Source organism: Zosterops lateralis, assembly GCF_965231275.1.
Source record: "Zosterops lateralis genome assembly, chromosome: 11".
In the NCBI taxonomy this organism is placed as follows: domain Eukaryota; kingdom Metazoa; phylum Chordata; class Aves; order Passeriformes; family Zosteropidae; genus Zosterops; species Zosterops lateralis.
In genome coordinates, this window is record NC_139771.1 from 11,997,287 (window position 1) to 12,024,289 (window position 27,003).

At 40.1% G+C, this 27,003-nt stretch overlaps 1 protein-coding gene across 1 annotated transcript in view; it reads right to left on the minus strand.

Annotated features, from left to right (window-relative positions):
* Positions 1 to 10: 10 nt before the first annotated feature.
* Positions 11 to 27,003, minus strand: part of UROC1 (urocanate hydratase 1) — a 37,904-nt gene continuing 10,911 nt past the window's right edge. Inside the window, exons 5-20 of the mRNA XM_083869393.1 lie at positions 24,676 to 24,804; positions 23,936 to 23,997; positions 22,833 to 22,899; positions 22,121 to 22,264; positions 17,992 to 18,080; positions 17,459 to 17,521; positions 17,096 to 17,275; positions 16,473 to 16,570; positions 16,153 to 16,225; positions 14,973 to 15,094; positions 10,425 to 10,495; positions 9,399 to 9,497; positions 8,861 to 8,960; positions 6,002 to 6,083; positions 841 to 940; positions 11 to 251 (exon numbers count right to left, since the gene is read on the minus strand). Of these exons, the coding sequence (XP_083725519.1) occupies positions 111 to 251; positions 841 to 940; positions 6,002 to 6,083; positions 8,861 to 8,960; positions 9,399 to 9,497; positions 10,425 to 10,495; positions 14,973 to 15,094; positions 16,153 to 16,225; positions 16,473 to 16,570; positions 17,096 to 17,275; positions 17,459 to 17,521; positions 17,992 to 18,080; positions 22,121 to 22,264; positions 22,833 to 22,899; positions 23,936 to 23,997; positions 24,676 to 24,804 (1,620 nt within the window). The 3' untranslated portion in view covers positions 11 to 110. The remainder of the gene's footprint in view (positions 252 to 840; positions 941 to 6,001; positions 6,084 to 8,860; positions 8,961 to 9,398; positions 9,498 to 10,424; positions 10,496 to 14,972; positions 15,095 to 16,152; positions 16,226 to 16,472; positions 16,571 to 17,095; positions 17,276 to 17,458; positions 17,522 to 17,991; positions 18,081 to 22,120; positions 22,265 to 22,832; positions 22,900 to 23,935; positions 23,998 to 24,675; positions 24,805 to 27,003) is intronic.

The window sequence follows — 27,003 nt, forward strand, 5'->3', positions numbered from 1 at the left end:
ACACGGAACAGACATATGCAAGGCTTTTATCATTTGGCCAGAGAGCAAAACAGGATATCAAGGAAGCAAATTCAAATATTCCTGCAAGAGCAACACTGCACTTGGAGTAGCTAATGCTTCACGGCTTGCTCCAAGATGTTCTCATCCACCACCTTGTGAGGGAGAGTCACCCTCAGTGTGCCATTTTCCTTCATTGCCTGGCAGATGGTTTCATAAGCAAAGGCATTTCCCGACCAGCAGCGCCTGGCGACCTGTCAGACAACATTGTGAAGGTGTAAAAATCAGACGTTTCTCTGGCCACATTCACCTTGTACCATATTTGCACAAAAACACTGGCACCCAACTCATGATAATAAATCTTTCAACCCAGTTTTTAGCTTCCCTTCTGATTTTGAAAGTATTTTTTGTAATTCTTCATTTTTAAGAATAGTATTTGGGTATATGTGGTAGTTTTCCATGCATAACATTGGACAGATAAAATCTGGTGGAGCCAGGTATCGTATAAACTTACAAAATTTCCTCACCTAAAATAATTAAGCACAACATCCCAGCTCTGTAAAACTAGCACTAGCTTTAGATAACAGCATCATTTAAGCAGTCAATGCTTTTGTAGTGGGATAAATATTTTAAAAGGAAAAATTTTGAAAACTTCAATGCATTTTCAATATAAAATCAAAGAGCCAAATTCTCTGCCAGCACGTAAGGATGAAATTCTACCAATATCTAGAGAAACCATTAACCCCTTTTCCATCAGCAAAACTCTATGTTTTGATCTGATCAAGCAAGATTTCCCAGATTAAAAAAATAATATTAAAGTATACATATCTGAGTTTTGCTTACTCCATTAGAAACATCCCAGCTGAGCATCATCTTAGCTCGTTCTTCAGCATCTTTGGACCCATCCAAAACCAGGCCAAATCCCCCATTGATCACTTCACCCCTAAAAAAGTAAAATAATTAAATAAAAATAATTCAAACCAATACCACAAAATTTACAGGAGTCAATTTGTTCAGTTGTACTGCAAGAAAAAGAATGAAAATACAGAAATTATCCTGAATAAGGGACTATCAGTGATGTTTTATACTTATGAAAAAAGAAAAAGAGTGTTTAGCAGGCAAAGAGCTAATTTCCTGATCTGCAGCAAACCTAGTCCAGCTTTCTTGTAATGCCCAGCTACCAGTCAGGATCTGCTCCAAGCAGGGATGCCAAAAATTTATCTTGCTTTGTATCTCCTCAATCCTGCACTGTGTACTGGCTCCAAAAACAGGTGGGGAAAGGTTAATAGATCTGATGGGCAGAGATTTACCTGTCTCAGGGTCTTTCTAAAGGTTAAGTTCCTCATGTTTGCTACACTACAGCTGCCATCGAGCCAGGATCGTGAGGGTGACAGTGTACTTACAGCAGCAGGCAGATGGATCTATTTATATTCTCTTGGGACAAATGACAGAGCATAAGCATTTTATTAAAAAAGTGTTAACCACCACTTAATGCACATCTGCCTCAATCATTTCCAAAACAGTCATTCATTTTGTATGAGATACAGAGATGTTTAAAGACATCAGTGCCAACTTTTCAGGAAGCAGACTTATTGGCAGAAGAAGAACAGAAATATGTTAAAACGAACAGATTATTCTTGGGAGAAATAACAGCCTGGTTTTAAAGGACATGGAAAACACGTAGAGCAAAACATCTTGTCTGACTTCAGAATCTGGCCTGCTCAAGCTCCCATTCCATGGCATATGGTGAGTATGGATGCAGCTGGGAGACCAATCTTGCTGTAAATCTGTGAGAGTTCTGGCATTAGAGCTCAGCATCAGCAATACCTGAGGGACACTGCATATCATACAAACAATACATGAGAGACTAATGGAAATCCCTGGAGGCAGGATTTTGTCCTCTGAGTTTTATAGTTAATATAAGTTTACATAATTTACATAGAGCAACATCAGACATGTCCATTAATCAGATAGGAATTGAGAGTCTTCCAGTCCAGAAAGGAATTGTTTCTTAATGTGTATGTTCCAGCAGTAACTTGAGCTCCTGAGGAAATAGGGAATCGAGCCTAAACTAGAGCCTCATGGACCTGAGATCTACTTCCTGAAACTAGAACTCACATTTTCTCAGTCTCAATGGAATGTTGTTACTCATGTGGTGTTAATTCCCTTTCTACTATTTATATACAGTACCTGTGTGCTAAGTAGGACCCTATCACGGAGCTCAGCAAGAAACACAGGGCTCCACATCTCACTATCATCACACTACCATTCTCTGAATTCCCTTCACTTTTCCATTATCAGACATGTCAGTATTACCAACACTTTTTTTCTGTTGAAAGGCACAGTTTTCTTGAAAGTGACAGTTCTCACAGCAGAACATCACTGAACGAATTAGATTTTTTAACTGGAAAGTTTGAAACAAAGTCATGTTTTCAATTGAGATGTTTGAATATTGTAAGATCTGACTCTTCAAAATAAAATTATTATTTTTGATTGACACTGTCAGCTCTTTTCAGCCTGGAATTTAATTCCCAGGATGTTTTTACTGTGTGAAGTCTTTCACTTGTTCTGCTCTTAGTCTCATCTGGGGATGAATACAAACAGCCAAACATCTGTATTTCTTGCAAATTCTACTTCTTGTATAGCTTATGTTGTTACTGTCCTCTCCAAAAGAGAGGACCAGACTGGATGACAGTAAATGTCATTGTGCCAGGGCCAGTTACTCCACCATCCTCTGCTGCTCCTGTGTATAGAGACCAAAGAATGGAGCACTACTCTTTTCTGTCAGAGTTCAAAGCCACAGAAACCCAGACCTCTGGACTAGTGTTTTATAAAGATATGCCATGTAGGAGGATGATGTTCTTTCAGTGGCAAAATTTCCCTCTGCCCACAGTATCCCAAAGAGCATCCTTTGAAGATTAGGCTTGAACAAGGTGCATCTGATCTACTTGCACTCGGTAAATTTACAGCTTTTTCATCGATTTCCATGGAGTTACTCCAGTGCAAATCAGAATCACCCACCAGGATCTGTTCTACTTGTCTAAAATCACTTCTACATTAAATGCCAGTATTTGTTATGATGGATTTTCTAGCAAAACTTCTCTGTGCCTTCATTAGCATTGGGTCACATTTTCAGGTAATTAAAGAAACATGTGGCACTTTGACCTAAGCTACCTCCTATAATTTCCAGATGTCTCCTTCTCAGATGATCAAAGAAAACAAGGCCTCTCTCACAATCAAGATGTCACACTGTCGACAGTGCACATCGATTCTGCACTTCTGCCTTTGTTACTGCATGTTATCCAGGCCCTGTGCTAAAATCCATTCTCCTGCAAACAAACAGGCAGCAAAAAATGAATAACAATCATTTGCTGTAATTACAGTCAAGACTATGTTAATCTTAAGTCTCTCCCAGAGTACATGTGATGCAGATTCCAGCTAAATAAATATTAATCCTGCTTTTCCTGTTTGTCCCACAAAGTTGTAACAGAAAATAAAGCATGTAAAAGGCACTTGTGCAGTCTCAACGGGAAGATGCAGCAGATGTACCAGCAGTTCCAGGCAAGCCCAGCCTCTGCAGGGAGAACTGGCAGCTAAACGCAGTGTAATTACCCATTTCTGAACTCCCAGGGGAGAATCTTGCCAATCACAACTGCATTTCTCTCTAATCACATGTATTTTTGTTTATAAATACATATAAACTTCCACTTTCACATTTACGAATCAGCTGATGACAAGAAAAGTTTTTCAAACGTGGAGATTTCTTTATGGCAAAGTCAGGTGGATTTTTAGTGCTCCAGAGAAAAAGCAAATCAGGGTCAAAAACTTAAAAGGCATCTATCTCTTCCAGGCAAAGAAAGCAAATTTTAATGGCTTGGGTTTTTTCTTCTTTTGCCTCCTTTAAATTATTCCTGTCTCTCCTCGGAGGGCAAAGGGGTGCGGCCCTTTCACCAGCCAGGGTGGTGCCACATTAGTTAAGCCAAGCAGAACCACCTGCCTGGCCTGGCTTTGGGGGCTCTCCAGGCCAGGACACTTAATGACACGACATGGTCACCACAGCTGAGCCTCAACACGGTGGCTTGTTAAGGCTCTGCAGAGACACACCTCATTTTCAGGTCCTGCATTCTTCACTGGGGCAGAGTAGTTGAATCACAGAGGGTTATGACTGCTCCAAGAACAAGGTAAGCAGATACTGTTCTGCAAGGACAAGCCCACAGGCAGTCATAAGAAATGAAAAAAAAGGAGAACCAAACCCTGTTTTTTGAGAGATATTTTGATTTCAGTGAATAATTTTCTGATGCATTATATAAATTACAGCATAAATCTGCTCTGCCTTGTGGCAAAGTTTCTTTTAATGATGTAACTTCACTTACAAAACAATTAAAACAGTATAAATAAAATTGCAGTGTGGTCAGGGCCAGTTTTCCAGAACTAAGGGCAGTCTCACCATTCAGCCAAGCTGTCTTTTGAATGACAAAGAGGGCTAAAAGTGTCCTGGAAGGATTTGCCTTAGAGAGGACCAGAAAGGAATCAAATAATTTGTATCCTTTGAATTAAGCATCTTTAGTGCACAGAGCATTCATGGCATAAGCAATTATTTTAGCAATTCTAATAATTATAATTAGCATAAATTTATACCAAATACTTTGCATAACATGTTGTGAAAAGTAATTTTCTTTCTTTGTATTTCATAAGCAGATATTTTAAAAGGTTAAGCTCAGCTGAGGAAATTTAGACAGAACTTGAGTACTGCTACCTCTGGAGCCTCAGATTGAGATGACCAGAGTAGGAAGATGTTCTGGTATGTGTTTTCCATTCAGAATTATGGAAATTGTGAATGAAATCATGGCTGTGGGTCCTTATCACTGAAATCAGCAAAGGCAAATCTTTACTCCATGGGCTTAAGTCTGCAGAAAGCTTTCTTTTCCCATTGTTGAGTTTTGTTTTTTTGCACCCTTCTATGCAGTAGTCATGTCACAGAAATCAAAGGAATTAAGATTATGGTGAGGGAGTTCTTCAGCTGACCTGAAGGGATATTTTCTAGATTCAGCTCATCCAGATGAATAACAATTAATTATCATAAAATGTCTCTGAGGATAACATCTGCTACGAGTTCTTTGGCTTGCTGTTTTTGGCATATTCCAGCAGTGTTTGAAACAGGGAAGTATGAGGGCTCACCACAGCATTTAACAGAAGATTGTGCCTCTTTTGATTCCTGATACCACCAAGTAAAATGGGAGACACTTTGCTGGAATATGCTGGAAAGTACAAACTTGAACTAAAAACTGCAGTGTGACCAGGCTTTCCTGCCTCCTGCATCTCTGCCAATGCAGGTAGCCTTTCAGTGGCATATGGAGGAGATTAGTTTCCATCTCCATATAGAATATTTCTTTCGTTTTGCTTTTCAGTTCAGGCATATGTCTTAGTTCTGCATGTCATGTGAAGGAGATGTTCAATTTAGTCCTTACTTGGCTGTGGTCTTTAATGCTACCAGGCACGAGCAGGGAGAAAAAGACTGGGGCTGGCACCTGAGCTGGTTTGTCTAAATAACCCCTCATTGCATTTCAGCACAGGAGCATTTACATTGGGGTCCTGAGGTCACAGGTTTAAATGCAGCTGAAGAGGAGACGTGAACATAATCCATCCACTGACACTCTGGCTGTACATGTGTGAAGACAATGCAGGATAGACCACAGCAGACAGTCCTTGTTCATCAAATTAAGTTCCTCAAACAGTGCTGTGGCCAGTGTTCAAAACACTTCTTGTGGACATAGGAGCATTAATTAGAGAAAGAGTCATGCAACACCATACTTTGCTTCCTGCAAATTTGCTAATTTGTCCTTTTGGTCCTTGATTCCAAAACCATCCTTCCCACCATCACAACACAGTTCTCCTCTGGTACTCCACATCTTTTCAGCAGTTCCTGTCTCTCCTCCCCACACACATACCCAGCAGTAGGAACAGGATTCAGAGCCCAGCCTTAGGAACACAAACAAGCTCTCACCAGCCAACTCCACCCCCGTTGTGCAGCGCGACCCAGGTGGCTCCTCTGAACGAGTCTCCCACGAAGTTCTGCACTGCCATGTCTGGGAGGAGAGCAAAGGTGTTACTCACAGGCCATGTTCATTTTTTCTCCTTCCACTGACACCTTCCCTAGGGCTGTGGGAAGGCAGGGTTGGAGGCAGGTTTTACTCATGGCTTCTCTCACAGATGCATACTGAACATCTCATTCCTGGGAGGAACAGGCAAGAGAGATTTGTCTCCCACTCTCTGCCCTGACTTTGGAGGAAACAAATGCCAGTTTTACTCTGTGGTTTATGAAGATGGTGGTGATTCCTGCACCAACACAAGCAGCTGAAGGACCTACCACTCTTGAACTCTGATACACTTCTTCAGGGTGGAGAGAAATACAATGCATTCCTTTGGGATACCTCAGTCACGGAAGAGCAGGCTGGACACATCCGTGTGTATGGATTCAAAATGGGCAGGACACCTGCAGCACTACACACCTTGCAGTTCTCAGAAGTTTGAAATATTTTTAGATCAGAGTGCAGATTTACATCAGCCCTGTGCAGAAAGCCAGCCTAAAGCTAAGGAGTTGTATTTTGGGGACAAAGTTGGGATGAAAATTATATCCACCCCAACTCTCTGAACATGTGGTAATTTTACCCTGAACAGGAACTGCTGAAACCACTAAGAAGGTTTGTCTATAAAAACCCCCAAAGAAACATAATTTGGCAAACAAATATAATTTGATTAATGCATGATTTCCACTGAATTGTTCACTAGAATTTTGTATACACACTGCAATTTGTGCTTAAGCATATACTCACAGAAGTGAAAAGAGGTGCACACAGCGCGTAAGAATAAAATTTACTGAAAACATCCAGATTTCATTTAGGAAAGGTTCGATACATAATTTGCCATATTTTTAACAGGAAAAGTAAGAGGAAAGCAACAATATCCCCACTAGCCACATCTGCAGACCCACAGTTATGTGTCTGATGGAAAAATGAGTTTACTGAGTGCTAATCTATGTTAAACCCTTTCTAAAGCTTCATTATGGCACCTTTTATCTGACATTATGTGAGTTTAATAATGCAATTATCATAATTACAGTGCTGTCGAGATTGAATGGGAGAGATCTAAATCACCATATTCTCTAATACAGATTTTCTCCTCAGCCACTGGCCTGATAAGAGTGGAGGTTGGACAAGGAGTGAGCTAACAATGCAATAATTTGCTGCTCCTTGGTTTTGATAAAGGTCATTGGCTGCAAATGTCTGTGCTGAAATACACTTTGCAGAGCAGCAATGACTCAGCAGGCTGAGGTACTTTGAAACAAAATGAGACAAACAAACTTTCTGGAATTGTCCTGTGTTTTAAAGAGGAGCAAATTTCACCCGAACCAGCTCAAAAGTTGTGTCAAAACAACAGGATAGAAGGGAGAGAGGAAGACCTAAGAGGTTCTTTTATTGCCTCCAGAGCTCATCTGGTCAAAGGGATTTAATCCCGGTTTTAAAGACCAGTGATATCAGTGGCCAACAGGCTTTAGATAAGCCCTTGATGAAGGCAAATGGATCACATAAATCACAAAATGCAAAGAAAACCACAAAGCATGATGAGCAATGGGGTTTAACAAACCTTATTTCTATTGCCCTCTTCTGAGGTCATTGCCTGATGATTACTTATGTTGCTAAGATGGAGACATTATTTTGAATTTCTGTCCTTTGTGCAGCTGCACCATTTTCTCTCAGCTCTTCAGAAAGAAACATGAATAAAGGCATCTATCTATTTGGCCTATTAGAACTACCCAACATGCTCAAAAAAATGTTGAAGTAGAACTCATGGAGACAGTTAAAAGCCTCATTTCACCAGGAAATTTGGTTAACAGGGAACTTTTTGCCTTAAAATTGAGCCATAATTTGGTTCTATTATGAATAGAAAACCATATTACTTCCCATAATGGAAGTAATTCAGTATGCTCAGCTTCCTTTATTGTAATTTCTCCTTCTACAACAGCAGATCCTCCAATCTCACACCTCTTTGTGATTGTCAGTTCATGACATACAGAAACACCACTAGGCTAAAGCTATTATCCTAATTTCCACTTTACAGATGGAAAATTGAGGAAGATTTAGGGTTAAAGAGGGCTTAGTGCTTCATTCATTTTTTCCAGGTCTCCAACCCGATATTTCTTGGTTTTATTTCTCTAAAAGATGGTTTCACAAACGGAAAAGCAGAGTCTGGTTAGCACAGGTCAGGTGTGCAGATTTAAAGGCTCCTTTTCTAGAGCAAATCTACGTGACTTGCCCATGGTCACACTTAGAGTGAGCAGCAAGACCTGACTTTTATTCTTATTCCTTTACTACCAATATTCCCTTATGATCAGAAAAGTTTATTTCAGAAACTCCAGACTGTTTTCTTGAGTCCTTGGGTAATGGAATGAAAGCAGCTGAGAACCTCTTTCCTTTAAGCAAAATATTATTATAGACCTGATTTTGATCTTGTGGATTCCAAGGAAATATGGCTGTAATCAGATAACCTGTTTGAAATACTGAGATTCAAAATTAAAATCAAACAGAAGATACAATCCTCTGAGACTGCTCTCCATTTGTGTTCAGATACACCTGGTGCATTTTCCTGGAATTTCCAGGAGTGTTCAGGACCTCTCCCATGTAACCAGCTCCATATTTGTATCGCTGTTAAATCCCACAAAGCTTCTCAGGAAATCTGATTAATTGGGATTAAAGGGTGTTTCTTAAACAAAAACATTTTAAAAATGTTGCATAAAAAAGCTATTTCTGTTTCAAAGCCATTTCCTTGCTGACCCAGGCGGACAAGCCTCAGCTGTTCCACTGACCTGCACAAAAGGCTGATCCATCGTAAATGTTTGATGTTTCTCTGAAAGGGCTGTCAGTCCCACTCACATCGTGGTGATCTCTGCTGAGGACTACTGGAGCCTGGAGAAAACCAAGGACAAGACAGTGAAATCCTTCACAGATTGACACAATTCACAGATTGAGGACCATTATCTGACCATTATCAATTCACTTCTGTCTTAAGTTTCAATATTTGGGGCCCTACTAAGGAATTACAGTCCTTGCTTGGTGCTCTCAGCAAATCAGAGAATATGTTGTGCTTGTAGGTGCCCAAACAGAAAATTAGGCAGTGTCATCATGAAAAACAGTTTCAGAGAGTTTCTAAGTCCACCTCTCTCTGGTGATGGAGCACAATACTGCTGGCAGGCAGAGAGGACTGAGCTCTAACACAAACTGGCCCCATGCAAATGACAGGCACTTCTGCTCTCACTGCTTGAAGCTTTCTCCTTTCCCACCTGCCACCCCAGTGTCAGAAATTAAGCACAATTACCAGATCATATCAAGACAAAGGAGACAAACCTTAATCTTTCCTTCAGAAATGGCTCTATTAATGGCCACAGCTATAGACACACGACCCTTCTGATCAGAATATAAGATTCTGGCTTGAGAGCCAACGACCTGGAAAAGAGAAATGACAGAGGGATAAGGTTCTCTGCAACTGGCTTATCTTCAGGTCCCAGATGAATGGAGTCACAAGAGTGACCCCTTTCCTTCTATAGAAGAAAGTGCAGATTATTTCTTCGCCAACATCCAGCTTCCAGAAAAAAAAATAAAATTGAAATCTCTCTTTGAACTTAGTTTTATCTACACTCACACAATCCATGAGATGTATTTCTGTATTCAGCTGCTACTGTCCAGTAAATTCCAATTTTAACTCAACCTGATTGCTAGGCTATAATCCCCCTATCAACAAATCCCTTACCAACAGCTGAGAAGCAGAGGTTTGGAACTGGTGATGGTGGGCTGGAAGAGAAGAGAAATGTAGCAAAGAACATCTGATCTGCACAGCTCTGCTGTGCTTCCAGATTAGGAGAGCACATACGAGCTCTACAGCATCACTTGTTGGCTTCACAGGGTCAGCCTGCCCAAAAATGAAACCGAAGGATGATCCACTGGTGTCCTGCTTCCCGTGATGCAGAAGAATGGCAGCTCTTCAGCCCTATGACCTGTTTTGGAAAGGGTTCTGGGGACTGCACGTGTGAGGAGCTTGGTCCACAGCAATGCCAAAAGGGATATTTTGAATAGTACTGTGAAAGAAAGGTGGTTATAGCTGAGGTGGAGAGTGAATCACAGATATGTTTCACTCCAGATACAAGAGGAGATATTGCTGGATTATTTTAACATATCCAGATGAGGAAGTGAAGGGAAAGAGCTGCTTCAGGTCAACCTAAAATCCTGCTGTGAAGAGAAGCATTTCAATTGTCACCCCCAAGAGCAACAGACTATGTTTTCATTCCCATCCATTCCTGCTTTTCACCCCAACATTCAAGAGCTGCATTCAGGGCCGGGAGCAGCCACATCTGCTGCAGGAGGTTGTGCACTTACCAAGCTGTGCCTGCCGGCTTCCCGAATCCAGCGGATGTTGTCATGGTACTGCTGCTTCACAGATGTGCTCACTTGCAAGAGAAAACAAGAAAAAATACAGCTTGAAAATTAACGCAATATGTTCTAAATTTACTTTAATTCATTTGGCAGCACTAGGGAGTCACATTCTACTCTCAGACACGAGCACGCATATAGGAAAAGCTGTATAGAGTCCTCTGTGCAGCTGATGCAGTAACTGCATCACATATTTAGAGAAAGGTGCAAGATGCCACTCAGGGGGACAGCTGGAATGGTAACTCCCATTTGGATCTTCAGCAAACTAAATTAAACCTGTCCATTTTTGGTCACCTGTTTTACTGCCTAGTAAATGCCAATATATTACTAATGTAATACATATACCATGTAGTGAATAACTCCTTTGAGGCAGCCAGCAGAAATTCTCAAAAGCGGCTTGCAACACACACTTGAGGATAAGTTACACCAATGGACACCATATCTGTGATACAGATTTACAGCACAGCAGTTATTCTTTACAACATGGCCCTTGGGTGTTTTAGTACCAAGATAAAACTGAGCTCTTTTATCCAACAACGATTTCTTGCCTGACATTTCTATGGAACAAAAATGCACAGGAAAATTTATTATGCAGCAATTACTTTATGTATAAATCCACCCTACACCCTGTTTAGATGTATATGTTACTTAAGAAGACAATTATATATAATAGGTTAGCATTCTCATCTCAATCAGCCAAACAGAAAAGGAATAAGAATAAAGATATTTCAAGTGAAAGATAGTGAAATATAGCCTATATCAGATACATGGTGACCTCAGCACAATCAACTACCCGCAAAGGCACAGCGCCATCTGTAGTGAGTGGATGGGATAGGGATAGGGGGTAAGGAATGGGACAGAAGAGTTGTTTTACTATCCTCATTTAGGGGATATTACAGCTCAGATGGGGTTCCAGGGGCTGAAAAAGTTACTGTCTGTAAGCTCTTTCTCTGTGGTTTAAGCTCTGTCACATTACCCTGCCCTCAAAGTCACACTTAGCTACCAGGGCTGAGCTGGCCTGTGACAACAGGCTGAGCCACAGTGACCTGTCCATGCATTGGAGCTTCAAGTCAATCATCTCTGCAGATGCCAAGACAGAATGTTCTCCATTACTTTCACCCATGTTTCTCCATTACTTTTCACTCCTTTTCATGGCAAATCATAATGTACAGATAACTTATGTTCCAAAGTCAAGCTGCAGAACTTGCACACTGCTAACTTGAAATTGTCCTGAGAAGAGTGTTTGGACTACTGCTTCCCCACTAGGCAGTTTGACAGCAGCCATGCAGGGTGAAACTAGAAAAAGGAAAGAGGAAAATGTAAGACGTTCACATTGAACCTGTGTTAAACACATTGTTTAAGGGAAATGAAAAATATGCTTATTCTTGCAGAGGCTGGCCTCCCATACCAAGAGCTTTAATGATCCTAAAAAGACCTGACAGCTCTTGAGGGGTTGGCTTCAAGTGATAGCTTCTAAACTCTGCAATGAGGATTAACATGTCAGCACTTCACTTTGCAGGGAGTGAAAGATGAAACAGCTGCTAGTGCTGTCCTAATAGGATTGTGCTGGAACTCAGAAGCTTTAAGGAAGCAGCCTCTAAAAGGTAATGGGTAATGTTACTAGGTTACTGTAACAAGGTTAGGTTACTTAGGTTACTATAGATGTGTAATGGAATTTACTGGAATATCTTTAAAAAGCCCAACAAAACAAAATTTAAAAAACAGAGAATGGGTTTCTTTCTATCACTTTAATAAGCTGTATCAGAGAGCACTTACCATATTTTATACTTCACAGTGCACAGACTTACAAAAAAGATTTAACAGAAGAAAATATCTATAGAATATATCCAGAAGAGAAGCCAGATAAGAATACTGGCTGCAAGGACCCATCTCAACACACCACATCTGTCCCTTCCAGCCAGCTCTAATAGACAGTTGAATTTTATCAGTTATCCCTGGGGAAGTGAGGAATACTCCCTTTTATTTAGTTTTATTTCCTGCAATCGAGAAAAGTTTCACAATTTTGTTTTTCTAGAAAGGCTTTAACTTTAGAGTAGCTCCATGTATCTCACTTTCTGAACTGCTGCCTCCACCTTCCCATCCCAATAGAAATGTGTTTTGAAGTCGGGCAAGCAGCTGTATTGCTTCTGGTATTTCATAAGCCCTTGTACACACCTAGGATTTAAAATATACTGGAAAGCATTGTGTACCCAGAGAAGTTGTCCCAAGGAACACAGATACTGGCTCCCTTAGAGAGATTTCCATTGCTTTGCATCAGCTCAGCTTCAAACTACCACAAAGGTCCTAAATCCAAGTTACACCCCAATCATCAATGCTGCATCTCTCATGCAAAGGCCCTCTTAAAAGCTCAGGTACCTTAGATGTAGAAGCAGATAATAAAATTATATAAATCTCACAAACTCTGGAAGAAATTCATCTCCACAAAAGAAGAAGAATGGTTAACAGTGGACTTCAGGCTAAGTCAAAAGTTTAGACTTGGAATGCAACAGAGTTCAGCTCTGTGGAGTTTTCACTCAGTGTTTAGAACAGATTCTTTCATAAATTTCAAAGGTAGGCTCAAGTTTCAGATATGTATGTGTGTGAGGCTATCCAGACCCTAAAATTTGGTCCAAACCCAGGCCTCATAGAAAGTGGACTGCAAGTGGATTATTCAAGAATATGTATGCATGAATGGCTGTTTATTTTCTGATCATATTCTGGTTTTCTTTCTCTTTGAATCGAATTCCCATTGTCCTGTCAAATTTAACAACAAATTGAATAATAGCCTTCCCCTTAAGCCTGTTTTCACCTGTTGGCATTTTTATGTCATTTCTTTTTCTTCTAAATTAAGAAAATACAAGAAATAGTTCAATGCTTTTGTTTGTGCAAGAGACTTCTCTCCCCAGCTTTACATTACATCTATGTAAACACCCACACACTCTTGTACACACAGTAACTGATTCATTTCCCAGTCTTGCAATGCAAACCATCCAAAGGTCATACAATGGTTCAGTCCTGAGAGAAGATTTCTGGAAGATGCAGTACATGGCAGAAAAAAAATACTGCAGATTTCTGAAGATAGATCCAGCAGTATAGTCATGGATTTTGCCGTCCCTTCAATAAAGCCAAGGGACCAGGCTTAAAAACATGGAAGTTTCAATACCCACAGAACAGAGCAGGCACTTCTGGGTTGTTGCATTAAACACAGCTCATGCTCCAGTGGTATTTCTTGAAAATTACTCCTAAGGAAAGATTGGGAGAATGGACAGAACCAAGGACCTCGCAGGGTCAGACTCACTGCACCAATAATTCACCTCTTAGGAGGAAAAGGAGGCTGGACACCAGCCTTACATTATAGGAAGACAAGAGTAGTTTTATTCCAAATGAGAGACATCTGAACATGGTATATCATTTTCAGAAATACTACTGAGAATCCTCCTGGTACTTACTGTCCCAGAACAAACAGGAGAGCATTCAAAATTTTCACACTTCTATTTGTATTTCAATGCCTTTCATGAAAAAAAAAAAAAAAAAAAAAAAAGGAACAAATATTTCAATGTTACCAGGGAAAAAAAATTATTATGCTCTCATTCTCAAAATATGGTTTGGATTTCTGGTACATTTGCTTTTGATCTGGTGGAATTCTTCAGAATTCAAAGATTCTTTTATTGATTCTGGATGGCGCAAATTTTGGCACTCAGAATAGGTGAGGATTTCAGTGCCTGGGGACAGTGACAAGCCCTTGAGCCTGCTGTCTGGTAACTGCAAAGGTAGACAAAGAAAGGGAAAGGGGTAGGGCCTTCCTCTCCATCCTGGGAGATCAGGATTAATGTTTGCTGACACAGAATTAGCTGTGTCTCAGTTCCTGTTCATAAGCAGGGGATATCAGTAATAGCCCAGTTTCAGGGATGTGGAAGAGTGGAATTCCTAGAACCTAGAGTAGCATACAGAGCCATGCAGGTATTCCAAACTGGTTCCACCCATCAGCAGAAATAGCTGTCAATCTATTAACAAATGACAAAAAAGATCCCAAAATTGTAATCACAAAAAAATGACACTGGATGGAGCACCACACCTAGGAAACCTGGGTTTCCTGCCACTGATCTCCTCCAGAAAGCCTCCCTAGATTTTCATGCCTAATTTACCTGTGAGACAGGGGCAAAGCAATTTGACTCCTTAAATTACTCTTGGAGACCTGATCATGAAAGATACTGATTGCTTTAAAGTTTCAAGGTGACAAAGTTTAAAAACACCTGTAACAAATAAAAAGAAAGGCTCTTAGCCAAAATTGCTTTGGGATCAACATCCACGGTGTTTTTATGTTCTACCTACAGGCTACACTCCTACCAGGAGTTTAGACAACAGCAACACCTCCTGCCTACATGGAACCTGTAAGAGCCTGCTTTCCATGTTTTCTGTCAAAAGATAACACACATTTCCATTCTGGAAATTCCTTTCTCTCCAAAGGGAGGGGGGCATGGGATGATGCCTTACCTCCCTGACGTATGGAGTCTTCCAGCACTGACATGGCAATGGAGTCAGTTGTAGCAAGGTCCTGTGGGTCACCTGAGGTACAAACCCAGCGGAAAGGCCCAAATCCCAGGGAAAAAATGTCCCTGGGAAGAGAGCATGTTTCATTAAGAGATAGTTGAAATTCTTTCCTTATTTATCCTGGCTGCTAGCAGTGCTTTTCTTTCATTAGCTGGAGACGGAAGAATTTGAAACATTTTCAGTGCACTAATCTAAACAGAAGCATCAAGGACCATTAATTGAGAAATTAAACAGTGCTGTTTCATGCAGCATCCATTGGTATATAAAAGTGTAGTCAGGCCAGAACTTTCATAATCGTGTTGGACAGTTCAATCAGGTGCATCATCAGATGAACTGCAGCTTTTCTTCTATTTCATCAAATATACTCTCCGTGCTGCCTGGTCTTTGTGTCCTTAACCCAGGCTAACCCTGAGTGCATCTACACTGTCGGACAAGTGCAGGTTGTGACTGAGTGCCTGAGCCCAGACTCATTTGCTGTCCACATTGTTTATGTACAATAGTCAGACACGCTTCACTTGAGGGCCGGAAGACAAGATCTAATCTGAGGGCCTTACTCTATGTTCAGGCTCTTATTCACATGGTATAGGCCAGCTAAGCATGAGTCAGAGGAAAAATGAGTTATAAATCCAGTCTCTCAACAGATGTCCTGAGCTCAGCTGTTCCTACAAGCAGGATGTATAGTGTGGGTAAGAGGCATAGCTGGTGACACGGGCAGAAGAGTGTCCTGTTTCCATCATACTTTTAAATTCATACAGCTTGGATGATTTGGAATTGATCTCTGAATCTGCTGTGAAGAGACAATCTTTCAGCTTTTAGCACCTCAAAGTGAAGTTGCCTCTAGTCACAGTTTGAAGCTATGACCTGGCTCTTCTTGAGGTGAGCTGCTTAAGGAAAATTCTTGCAAGAACAAAATGCAGCGATTCATGTAAAGGAGTGAAGAGTGTTGACTTGACAATGGTTAACCTGCACTAACTCTGGCATAACACTTGTGAGAGCTGCTGTTGCCTATTTTTGATCATATATAGTGCACTGTCAACCTGCACTAATCTCTGTAGCACTCTCCCTCTGAACAGAGGGAGTCACAAGGTACTTGACAGCATATTCCCAACTCTGCCCAACATACCCCATGATGTGCTGAACATAGGAAGGATATCGAAATTCTGTTTTATCTGCTCCTTTTTTTGTAACATCAGCACCTATAAAAGAATTTTAATAGTCAGTCACTTGATGGAGGAAAATTATAAAATGCAAAACCAGACTGCACACAAATTCCTATGAAGGTTGTACCTCAGCCAGAGAGAGTCAGGGGTCTCAAAGAACAAGAGAGAAAGAACTAAAGATTAGAATTATAGTGGCCAAACCCTATCCTACTTAACATACATAGCTGGGAAGATACATGCAGGATTATCCTCTTTTCCAGCTACAACTCCAGGGTCTACTCACCAGCTCTCTGAGCTTCCAAGAGAAAAGCATTGCCATAATCCCAGAAAAACATGCCCTTATCAGCTAGTTTGTTAATAGCAGCCACATGCCTCTTCAGACTGAAATAAAGAAGGAAACAGTTATTCTTGACATCAATGAAATACAAAAAAGAATAATATCATCAACTAACCAAAGGCATGGGAGTAGGAGAAGACAGAGGGAATGGAAAGACCCCAGAAAAATTCAGATATAAACCCACATGACAGCAATTGAGATGCTTTCAGTCTCTATAGCACCTGTTATCCCCAACTCTTGAAGCGATTTACAGCCATTGAGAAAATTTTAGTAAATAGCAAATAGATTTCACATTTTTCAGCCAAGCAATGCAGCCAGCTCTGGAGATCGAAGCTGATAACAAAAAAACAGCTTTCACAAAACTGCAGAACAGTTTAAGTAGTTCACAAAGCAAGCAGAGAAAAAAATTGGAAAAGAGAACATCACTGTTCTGGCCTCTACCTTGGCCCAAACCTCCCAATTTACCCTTTCTTTCCAGTAGTGGATCATACCCCAGGACTGCAGTCCTTGAAGAGCAATTAAACTCAGAGGTATTGTCACAGAGGAAGATGCATTGTCACAACCTTTACCTCTCTTGTACCAGCGTCCGGAACTTCCCTGGGTTGGAGGAGAGGAGCTGCTTTCCCTCCTCAAAGCCCAGCTGCACTGGGTAGTACCCCCCGTTGAAGGGGTTGTGGCAGGAAGTTTGGTCAGACCCCAGGTCAACCAGCAGCTCTCCTGTTGTGTCCAGCTCATGCACCAACCTCTCCCTAGGGAGAACAGCAAATGGAACACAAGGGTGAAGATCCCCCTCCTGACAGCACTTTTTCATGAGCATCTAGAACAATGCACTTAGCACTATATTTAATGTCTATTCCAAGTTTAGGAGCTAATTCAACATTGACCAAAAAGCCAGAGGATTAATGTACTCATTATCCATTCATGCTACTTACCACAGATCTACCACATTCCCATGGTAACCCAAACTGAGGGCAATTTTTTTCTTTCTTGCTTCTCTGGAAAACAATGAAAAGATTGGTTAAAGAAAATGCACCTCATTCTATTTTGAAATGTACAAATCACACACGGAATCAAACTCAGAAAAGAAAAAAAAAAAAAAAAAAAAAAGCCTGTATGTTGTTTTCAGCACTTATCTCAGAAACAGTTCTTTCAACATTTACATAATTTTTAATCATGATTCCATGAAGCTTGAGTGATGCTGCAAGTGTAACATCAGTTGTAATTGCTCCATGCATATTCATGAAACTAAATGAAGACATGTTTAACATATATAAATGATATGAAGCATTAATAGTCATGAATAAAGGGTGCTGCAGCTTGAGAAGTTGGATTCACATTCCAAAGCAGACCTGAAATAAGAAGAGGTGTCCCTCAACCCCTCCTATGTGCAGACTACAGCAGCACAGTGCAGAAAGATGTGTTAGGAAGCAGAGATAAACTCACTGAGTTATTTTACAAGTCATACCTGAGGCGAGCAATGCAATGGTCCAGGTTGTTAGAGATTTCCATCAGCCATCCCTGCTTGTGACGTTTCAGAAGTGCTGCTTCATCAACCTAAATGAAATAGCAGAGACCTTAAAACTCTTGTTTCCCCCATGCAGTCATTTTTACCTTTAGTTTTTCAATTACCCTGCAGGGAAAAGTAACAAAAAGTAAAGGTAATAGCTCTGCTATTCCTCGAGATATACATACATACATACATATATATCAGATATTGATTATATATATAACTCTTGTTCAAATGCTTATTTTTCACCTCTGATTTTTTTAAGCTTTCTTTTCTCTTTTACTTCAGGCTCAAAGCAAGAAATAGACTTTTTTGATACATTACTTCCCAAGATATTTTATGAATCAAAATTTATCATTGAAATTGCATAAGAGGTAATATATTTCTGCAAATTTTAAGTATTCCTATTGTTTGTTTTCATTATTATGTTAGGCAAAAGCCAAAAATGTTTCCAATTTCTTTTTCAAGTCTGACTATTTTTTGTGAAAATAATATTTTTTATTAATTAAGAAAATATTTTCATTGATCAGTCCAGGGAGACATTTCTGCCAGGCTGCCCAAGATAAAGCTATGGTTTGCTGAATAAAATTAAGCAGTTCTTGGACTGCTGGTTGAAAATCTCAACTAAATATGGAAGGAGAAGAGGAAAACATTTTCCTGCCCCAGCTGCCTAATGCCACTGAAAAATAGCACAGAGCAAAGCAAAACCATGCCTTTAATTCACTTCTGCTTGGGAATTTTGAATCTCCAAACAAGCTCAATCCCAAATCTGTACTCTCTTCTGGGCTCAGCTTCTGTGCGTGCCAGTGTGTACGTGCTTAAGAGACAGCTGGATAAAAATATAAATGGATGGAAAAATGATGGAGGCTTTGGCACAGATTCCATAGTAATGGTCCAATGTACAAGCTTGCACATCATTAATACGTTTATAATGAGCTATCAGTGGCATAAGGCAAGTGGCAAAATTAATTTAAACCAATATTCTGTGGTAGCAACAGATTTAAACCCCCCACAATGATGTGTGTGCATGAGAACACATAAACTGAGTATCTCCTAGTGTTTCATCAAAGCATTTTTTACTTCTCTGTAATCTTTCCCCATCATTTTAATTCTTTCTCATTAAAAAGGATTTATATGTAAGTTGAATAATTTCTGTATTCAGGAGTTGCTTGAATACCAGGAAACCTTTTCTTTCCTAATTATTCTTAGCATGGGACACCATCCATCATTTTCCACATCGCTAATGAAGACTATCCTTCCCAAACCCCAGATTATGATAGTAACAGTGTCTCTGCCAATGAAATTATTCAATAAAGTTAGGTGCCATGGGGGACAGCTGCTTCTGAGATATTTAAATCAGCACAGGAGGAAAAATATTAAGTGGTCTGTATGAATTACAGGAATTGAGTTAATTTAAATCCCCACATAATACAGATCAGATCTATTTAAATGTTACCACATCCTACGTATTTTACTTTAGCTCCCTCTGACATTCCTAGTCTTTCACAGACTTGCTGGCTCAAGAAAACTAGCTCCCTTTGAACCACATTTTCAAAAATATGCTCATTTTTGGATCAGCATCTTAGTAGTTTAAAAACTTGCATAAAGATGATGAGCTAATATTGCCTCTAGTGTAACTCCAGAAAGCCCAGGGCAGCTCAGAGGAGATATCTGTCCCTCCACACAATTATTTCATAAAATTACAATCACCTTCCAGTCAAACAGGAGAGGTAAAATATTTGCGCCACTAATCCCTTCTGTTGGAGCCCTGGCTGACAAAATGATCTCTTGCACAATTCAATGTCATTTGCATAAATAGTTCCTTAAATAAATAATATGTACATATATATAGCTATCCACATGTGCTCCCGAGACTCATTTCCGACGAGGATCATCTCACAGGAGATAAAAAACAGGCGATTTTCAATCTCCTGAACAAAATCATCTGCAGCCATAGGGATGAAAAGGACAAAGGATGGCTGTGAATGTCATTCACTGAAATCTTTCCTTTGTATTCCAGCGTTTGAAAGACCATGATGACAGAAGTCTGAATAAAGATAATTTATTCATTAATAATTTATTCAATAGTAAATTGAATACCTGATGAGATCTCAAATACAAATGCAAAACCCACGTGATAACAAAACCACCTTTGCACCATTGTTGTAAAGCTGATGAAACCCAAGCCTTCCGTGAAAGACCTGAGGCAGCGGTAGCCAGAGCAACCAGGTTTGCTGCGCATGACATGGGCAGTCTGACCCACTATGTTTTGAAGTTTAATTGTAACTAAAAGAGGTCTGATTGGGATATTCTTATTCCTTCCACTGCAGTGTGACACACCCACAGCAGAAGTTTCCCAGCTAACTATCTACAAGTGACTATCTGAGAAGGCCAGAGCTGAGAAGTCACTCTGACTGGAGCTTAGTTTTCAAAAATCCCTTCTTCTGTGGAGTAACAAGACCCTTTCCCATGCAGATACTCAGAAGAGCTCAATGCATTTTGGTCAGGCCTAGATCTGCTCGTCCAAGAATGTTTCTCCAGTGTATTGAAACAAAAAACCAGCCATGAGGAAAGAAATGCATGGAAAAGTTTAATGTTTCTAAGTAGTCAATATCACTAAATGTGAGGTGAGGGTTCAAGGTGATGCAAGGTCCCCAGGCAGGTGCAAAGGAGAGCCACTTTGTCCCAAAACCCAGCCTTTTTAAACCATTAGCCAGTTATCAGTTGCATCCTTTTAAATCATAACAAGCATAATTCAACCAACCACTGTACACCACAATGTGAGCATGCGATGGTTCCATAACTTGTTTTTCTACCCCTAATTCATCTGAGTCTCTTTCCCATAGTCCTTTTCTTACTTAGCCAAAATAACAGGCCTGAACCATGATCTTCAAAGGCCTCTCTTCTGTAAAGCCTTACTTAGCAGTAACAACTAAAGATTGCCACTACCATTTTCACAGAATTGCAGAGCAACTCTCTCTCCTAAAAGTTGTTGCAGTGCTTATACAATCCCTCCTTCCATCTGGTTGCTAGAACAGAATCCTATGATAAGCATAAGAGCTGAGAAGGGCAGGTATTGGGAGAACCTAGTGCTACCTTTTTATGTGCAAATGTATTTTTACTCAAAACCTGCAGGCATATATACTTTCCCAAATGATGATGTTTGTGTTCTACATTAGATGATACTTGAAGATATCTATGGATCCAGTGGATCCTATCATCCACTATTCTAACTGCATAGGCATTAGCAGTCTTCCAACCACAAATCATTACTAGATTCTCTTTGTTTATGGGAAGAAATAACTGCAATATTTTAGCATATTAGGAACAAAGAAATTTTCCACAGGATGAAAGACTCTCTACAAAGGTATAATGTAGGAGTATATCTTTGTAGATATACAAAGGAGAGCTTTGGGAACAGGGAAAATGGTACTACAGAGCTTCTCCCCCACCAGCATTTTCTGTCAGCAGAACTTACTTTTGTTGCCTAAAAACTGGGATTCTCATAAGTGCTTGTGATTAACCTCAGATCTCAACTTAAAAAGTCCCATTGACTCCAAGGAATCGCAACATCAAGCAACTTCATTAGTGCCAACCTTGATGAGTAAACCATGCCAATGTTTTTAATGTGTGCTTCCTATTGCATCTGATAACGGTGCTGAAGGGTTTAAAGGTTAATCAAAGTTAAATAACATAATTAACATAATTAACACCTTCTTAACATAGACTATTTTTGACATAAGAGAATGCAGTTCTCATAGGAATTGCCTGTGGAAGTTAACACTTTTTCAAACATGAAATGAGAGTAGTTCAAACACTGGGAATGGCTCATCTGACAGCACCATTCTGCATTATTTCTGAAGCAGTTATAAGTCCATATCTTTGCAGTCTGATCCAATGAGTGAATGAACAGAGAGTGGAATAGCAGTGAAAAATTCTCAGCAATGGAAAAAAAGAGACATGTCTTAGAAAAGAGTATCTTTTCTGAGTTTGGTTTGTCAGGGTTACTTCAGGAACCTGTCAGATCAGAGGAATGAGGGTTCTGACTCAGCACAAGAAGACAGAATGACAGCAGCACTGCTCTCACCTCTGCAATGATCCCCACACACCCAGCAATGACTGCAGCCTTGGCCTGAGCCCCGCTCATCCCTCCGAGGCCAGAGGTGACAAACACCTTCCCGGACAGGTCCTCTGCCTTCAGGTACCGACGGCCTGCATTGAGCACTGTGAGCTGCACAAACAAACACACCCATCACCAGGAGCCATTCTCACAGAAGCCTTAAATTTGAAGATCTTCTGTCCCTTTAGCAAACAGACTTTGAAACTCTGGGGTCATCAGCACTGTGAAACACTTTAATCCTTTAAGAAGGAAATACATTACAAAATGATGTTGTGAAACTATCTGTCCTCATGATGCTTCTTTCTTGAAATAGAATAATCAGTGGTTCCCAACATGCTGCTCTGGTGGTATAGAGACTTTTGGGTGGCTGCAAAGGACAGCTAAGGAAAACAGCCAAGAAAATGTTTTTATATAGCACATTTGGTCAATTCATACTTCACATATTGTAGCTAAATATGGGCTCAGGTTGAGACCTTGATTGCAAATGTCTTCAAGTCTGGGTTCTGGATAAGACATATCAAAATGAAAAGACATTAATTTTTTATGGAGCAGGCGATAGGAATTTCTTTAGCAGCCAGAAGTTCCCCTCGCAGCAATCCAATCCACTCCCATAGCCAGCTGCTGTGAGATAAAGCCTCCTCCATCAGGTACTAACAAAGAGCTTTCCCCAGGTCCTTACCACAGTGCCATGGACTATTCCCTGAGGCCCGATGTAGCAGTAGCTCCCTGCAGTCATCTGACCATACCTGGGGACACAAGGAGCACAGTGAGACCACACATTACTCAGGCTAGAGTGGCACTTGCACTTGTCCACTTGTGTTCCCAGTACAGCATCTACAACCCTCTGTTCTTCAATTTGTTGTTAAAGGTCTGCTGTTATCAAGTTCTCAATGTAGAGTTTTATCATTTGTCAGATTATCCCTTTTTTTCTGACCCAGAGATGGGGCCCCTGAGAGGTGTTTAAAAGACTTCTATTCATTTTTAGTAAGTCTTCTGTCAAGCTTTAAAAATTCTCTACAAATCCATTTCCCAAAACCATTAGCAATGCACCAACATCAGGAGGAGTGTTTAGCTCATTAAATTAAATTCAAAAGTGCATGGATCAAAACCTGAGTGTAAACTTGTCTTGGCATTTAGCACAGTGACTGGGACAGACAAAAGGACACTTTTTGACCTCACTGGAATCTCTGTGTCATTGGGTTTCAGTGGCACTCGTGCCTCTCACACTCATGGCCACTTTGGAAGCTTTTAGCCCAGAATGGTTGACCACATTCAGAGTAAATTCTCAGAGAAGTGGGAAAAATCTTTGGCTGTTTTGATTTTTTTCTCTCCTCGGTACACAAAAGAATGATAATCTTGTGCTCATCAACAGTAGAAGAGTATGTAAAAAAGGACCACTTTCTACTTCAAAGTTTCTCTTAGCATGAAAGAATGTTTTATAACTTGTGTTTTCCATAGACTGCAAAACAACCACTGGAAATTAGAACTAGCAAATGCTTTAAGTGGGTTATGATTAAGGCTTTAGGGTATTGCTCAGCCAAGCCTCACACATAAACCTAATATTAATTCCTAACAGACCTCAATTACATCCTAATATATGTGGCTGAACATAACTCAAACTCTGAAGTAATTCCATTTAAGTATGCATTAATGCTTTGCAGCATCAGTACTTCATGCAGCTGAAATCCGTCTTCATTAGAAATTTTAACCATCACTGCATGATGTCTGAATTGTATTTTAGTGGAGTATTTGATATATTTTAATAGTGAGCTATCTTCTTACATTGTTACACCCAAAGCAAACATCTTCTCATATTCATCTCTGGAGGAATAGTTGGGAATAACCTAAGAAAACAACCAAAATAAAATCCACATAAGCAAATTAGAGATTTGAGCAGGTCTTTAAAACAGCTTAAATTTCTTTAACTATTTCTATAACTATTACATACACAGAAAAACACTAGCAACAGGAGGAGTAATCCAAATGTTTTATTTCAGGTATTCTATTATTAGAAAAAAAGGTGTCCAGTGTTCCTGGCACTGCCACTGCCACACAAGTTTTAAGGAGAGCAGTTCCCCAGCCACAGAACTAACCTGCAGGGGAATGGACATTGAATGGCTTAAAAGACTGGCAATGAACCACTATTTCCACTTGTCCACCTTGCCTTCCAAGCAAAACAGTCCAGATATCTGAGCCTCTGATTAATAATCATGTTTGCTTACTGAGGGCTTTTAAATCTTCCAGACTGAGCCTAGCTGAACTGTTTGGGGCAAGGAAGTGCCACAGACTCAGTAAGAACAGAGGTTTTAAGGAGAATAAGGAGAAGGTTGTTTCCTCCATCACTGCAGATCAGCACAGTGAGGTGACAGCAGCTGTGCTGGAAAAAATGTTTCAGAATTTGGACCCCAGATTCTTCTGTGTCTTGTAGTAAATTCAGACAGTATAAATCATATTTTAACTCAGCCAACATTTAAATATGAAACAGAATAGGAGGGAAAAGAAAACAAGATGCTAATACCTACCATGCCATTGGTAATGATTAAACGAGGAGCATGCTGGTGGCTGGGGAAGAGCCCCAGGGGATGCCCACTGTACATCACCAGTGTTTGCTCTTCTGTCATTTCTGACAAATAGTGCATTACCAACCAGAACTGAAATGAAAAGAAAGGAAAAGAGGGACTTTGTCTGCATCTCACATTTACTGCTTTTTGTGAAGCTGCTAATCTTGGAGAATGAAGGCAGCTATAGAGATAATGAGGTGCATTCACATATGGAATAACAGAGCTCTCAACACATTCTTGCTTTCAATAAAGTTCTTTAAGGGATATCACTCACCAGGAAACACAAATCATCAACTAACAGAGGTCTGAATAAGTTCCAGAATAATTTCTCCAGTACAAACCCCAGATATCCTTCACTTTTAAAGACATTCTAATTTTATCTTGAGATTAACCACTTGTATTTGGCACTTTTCTGGCAATCCTTCCAAAGCCAAACTGCAAAATTTTCCCTATAGAAGTGATTAAATGCTCATGCTTATTGTTGATCCTAATCTGAAATCCAGCATCTTCTAGTGCAATAAAGGGTTTTTACAATGTGCACTTTAAAATGAAACAGCTTTTCTTCTCAAGGGAAAAAAAAAGTCAGCTTTCATTGTGGACACAGAAGGAAATCCTTGATGCACCCTGGAGTATACAAATATATTTCAGCTTTTTCTACATAATTCAATAGCTATTCTTGATTGATGCCAAAATGTACATGTTGACCATCTAAACTGGCTTTAAATTTAACTTCAATCCATCACTGCCTATGACAAAGCCCATTAAACTCCACAGAATTTCTAGTATGTGTCACCTAGGCCTGTGAGAAACTTCCCCATGCAGTGTTGGAATTCAGCAACTACTTGAGACTAGAGTTTCTGTGGGGACACAAACAAAATTTTGAGGGGGAAAAACCTCCCCAGAATTGCTGATCAAAGAAGCAGCAGTATCAGTGACAAATAAACACAGGCACTTAAGCTCTGAGGCTGTGGCTTTGATCTGAATTTAAAATAGTACAATTTTGAAGCCAGTCCTTTCTAACGCAGCCAATTGCCCAAGCTGCAAGTGCAGTTGAACAGGAAAGAGTTAGTCAAGTTACTGTCTTGCTTTTTGCAATTTAGTTTATGAAAAATGTTGAATAATTGACCTCATGTCATAGGACAGAACAGGTAACTAGCTGAACTCTCAACTCCCTAGCAGGCTGGGAAAAACATCCTCATGTTTTTCCCAAACAGCTTCCTAAAACTAGAAGCTGTAAGACAAATAAGTCTTGTGTCATTGAAAGGCATAACCTGCAAGGAGAAAGGAAAAGACTTTCCTAGCTTAAAAAGCAGGCCTGTTGTCTGAAGACCTGTAAAGTTACCTCTGGACATAGTTCTTCCATTTGAAATTATCCAGAAGGAAGCACAGGTCTGCATGGATGATATAAACAAAACTGAACCTTTTAACTGTGAGTTCTGCAATGCTAGATTTTTTTTTTAATACTGTTTTCAAGCTACAAACAGAATAAAATGTTCTGTGGTAACTAAATCATTTATGTGACTGCTACACTAAGTAAACAAAAACAAAAAGGTTTTGTTTGCTCTGCTGTGAAACAACTGCAAGTCATAGGACTGACTTGGATGAGAACAAGAGAAAAGAATATTTCTGACTTTGGCAGCACTTCTCCCTCACCTTGCAGCCCAGCATCTGCCTAAGAATTGTCAGACCAATAAAGGCCACCGTATAAAATGCTGGTGCTGCTCACCTCAGAAATGCTGTAGCACTCATAGCTAACAGGCATTTATTAATTAATGCACAGAATAAAAAAATGGTGAGCATTGCCATGGTACCTCTCTTTGGAAAAAAAAAAAAAAAGCGGCAGAACAGTTTTGTCTCAAAATCTGCCTAGGGCTTCCATTTAACTTCTAGATTAAATTTACCAGATTAGGAAACTGAAACATGAATTTTCTTTTAACCACAAATGAGAGATCCCAAACTGGGAAGAAATCCCAGGTCACTCAGTCCCATGCTGCAGTGAGGAATCCATTCCTCTCCCCTAACTAGGAATTTCATTCACACATTATTTTTGCTTGGGTTCTTTAATAAGCAAGAGGGCACATTCAGATAAAGCCACAACAAGGTGCATATGTGATTCTTTATGACAGAAGCTGGGTCCTTAGGTCAGTTTTTGCCAATTCCAGCTACAGTCAGAAATCAAGACCTTCCCAGCCTTCAGGAGTGATGCTGTTCTCCAGAGGGATGAATCTTCTTACCTGTGCTAATTCTGTCCTGCACTGCAGACAGAATTCTAAATATGTTGCTGATCCC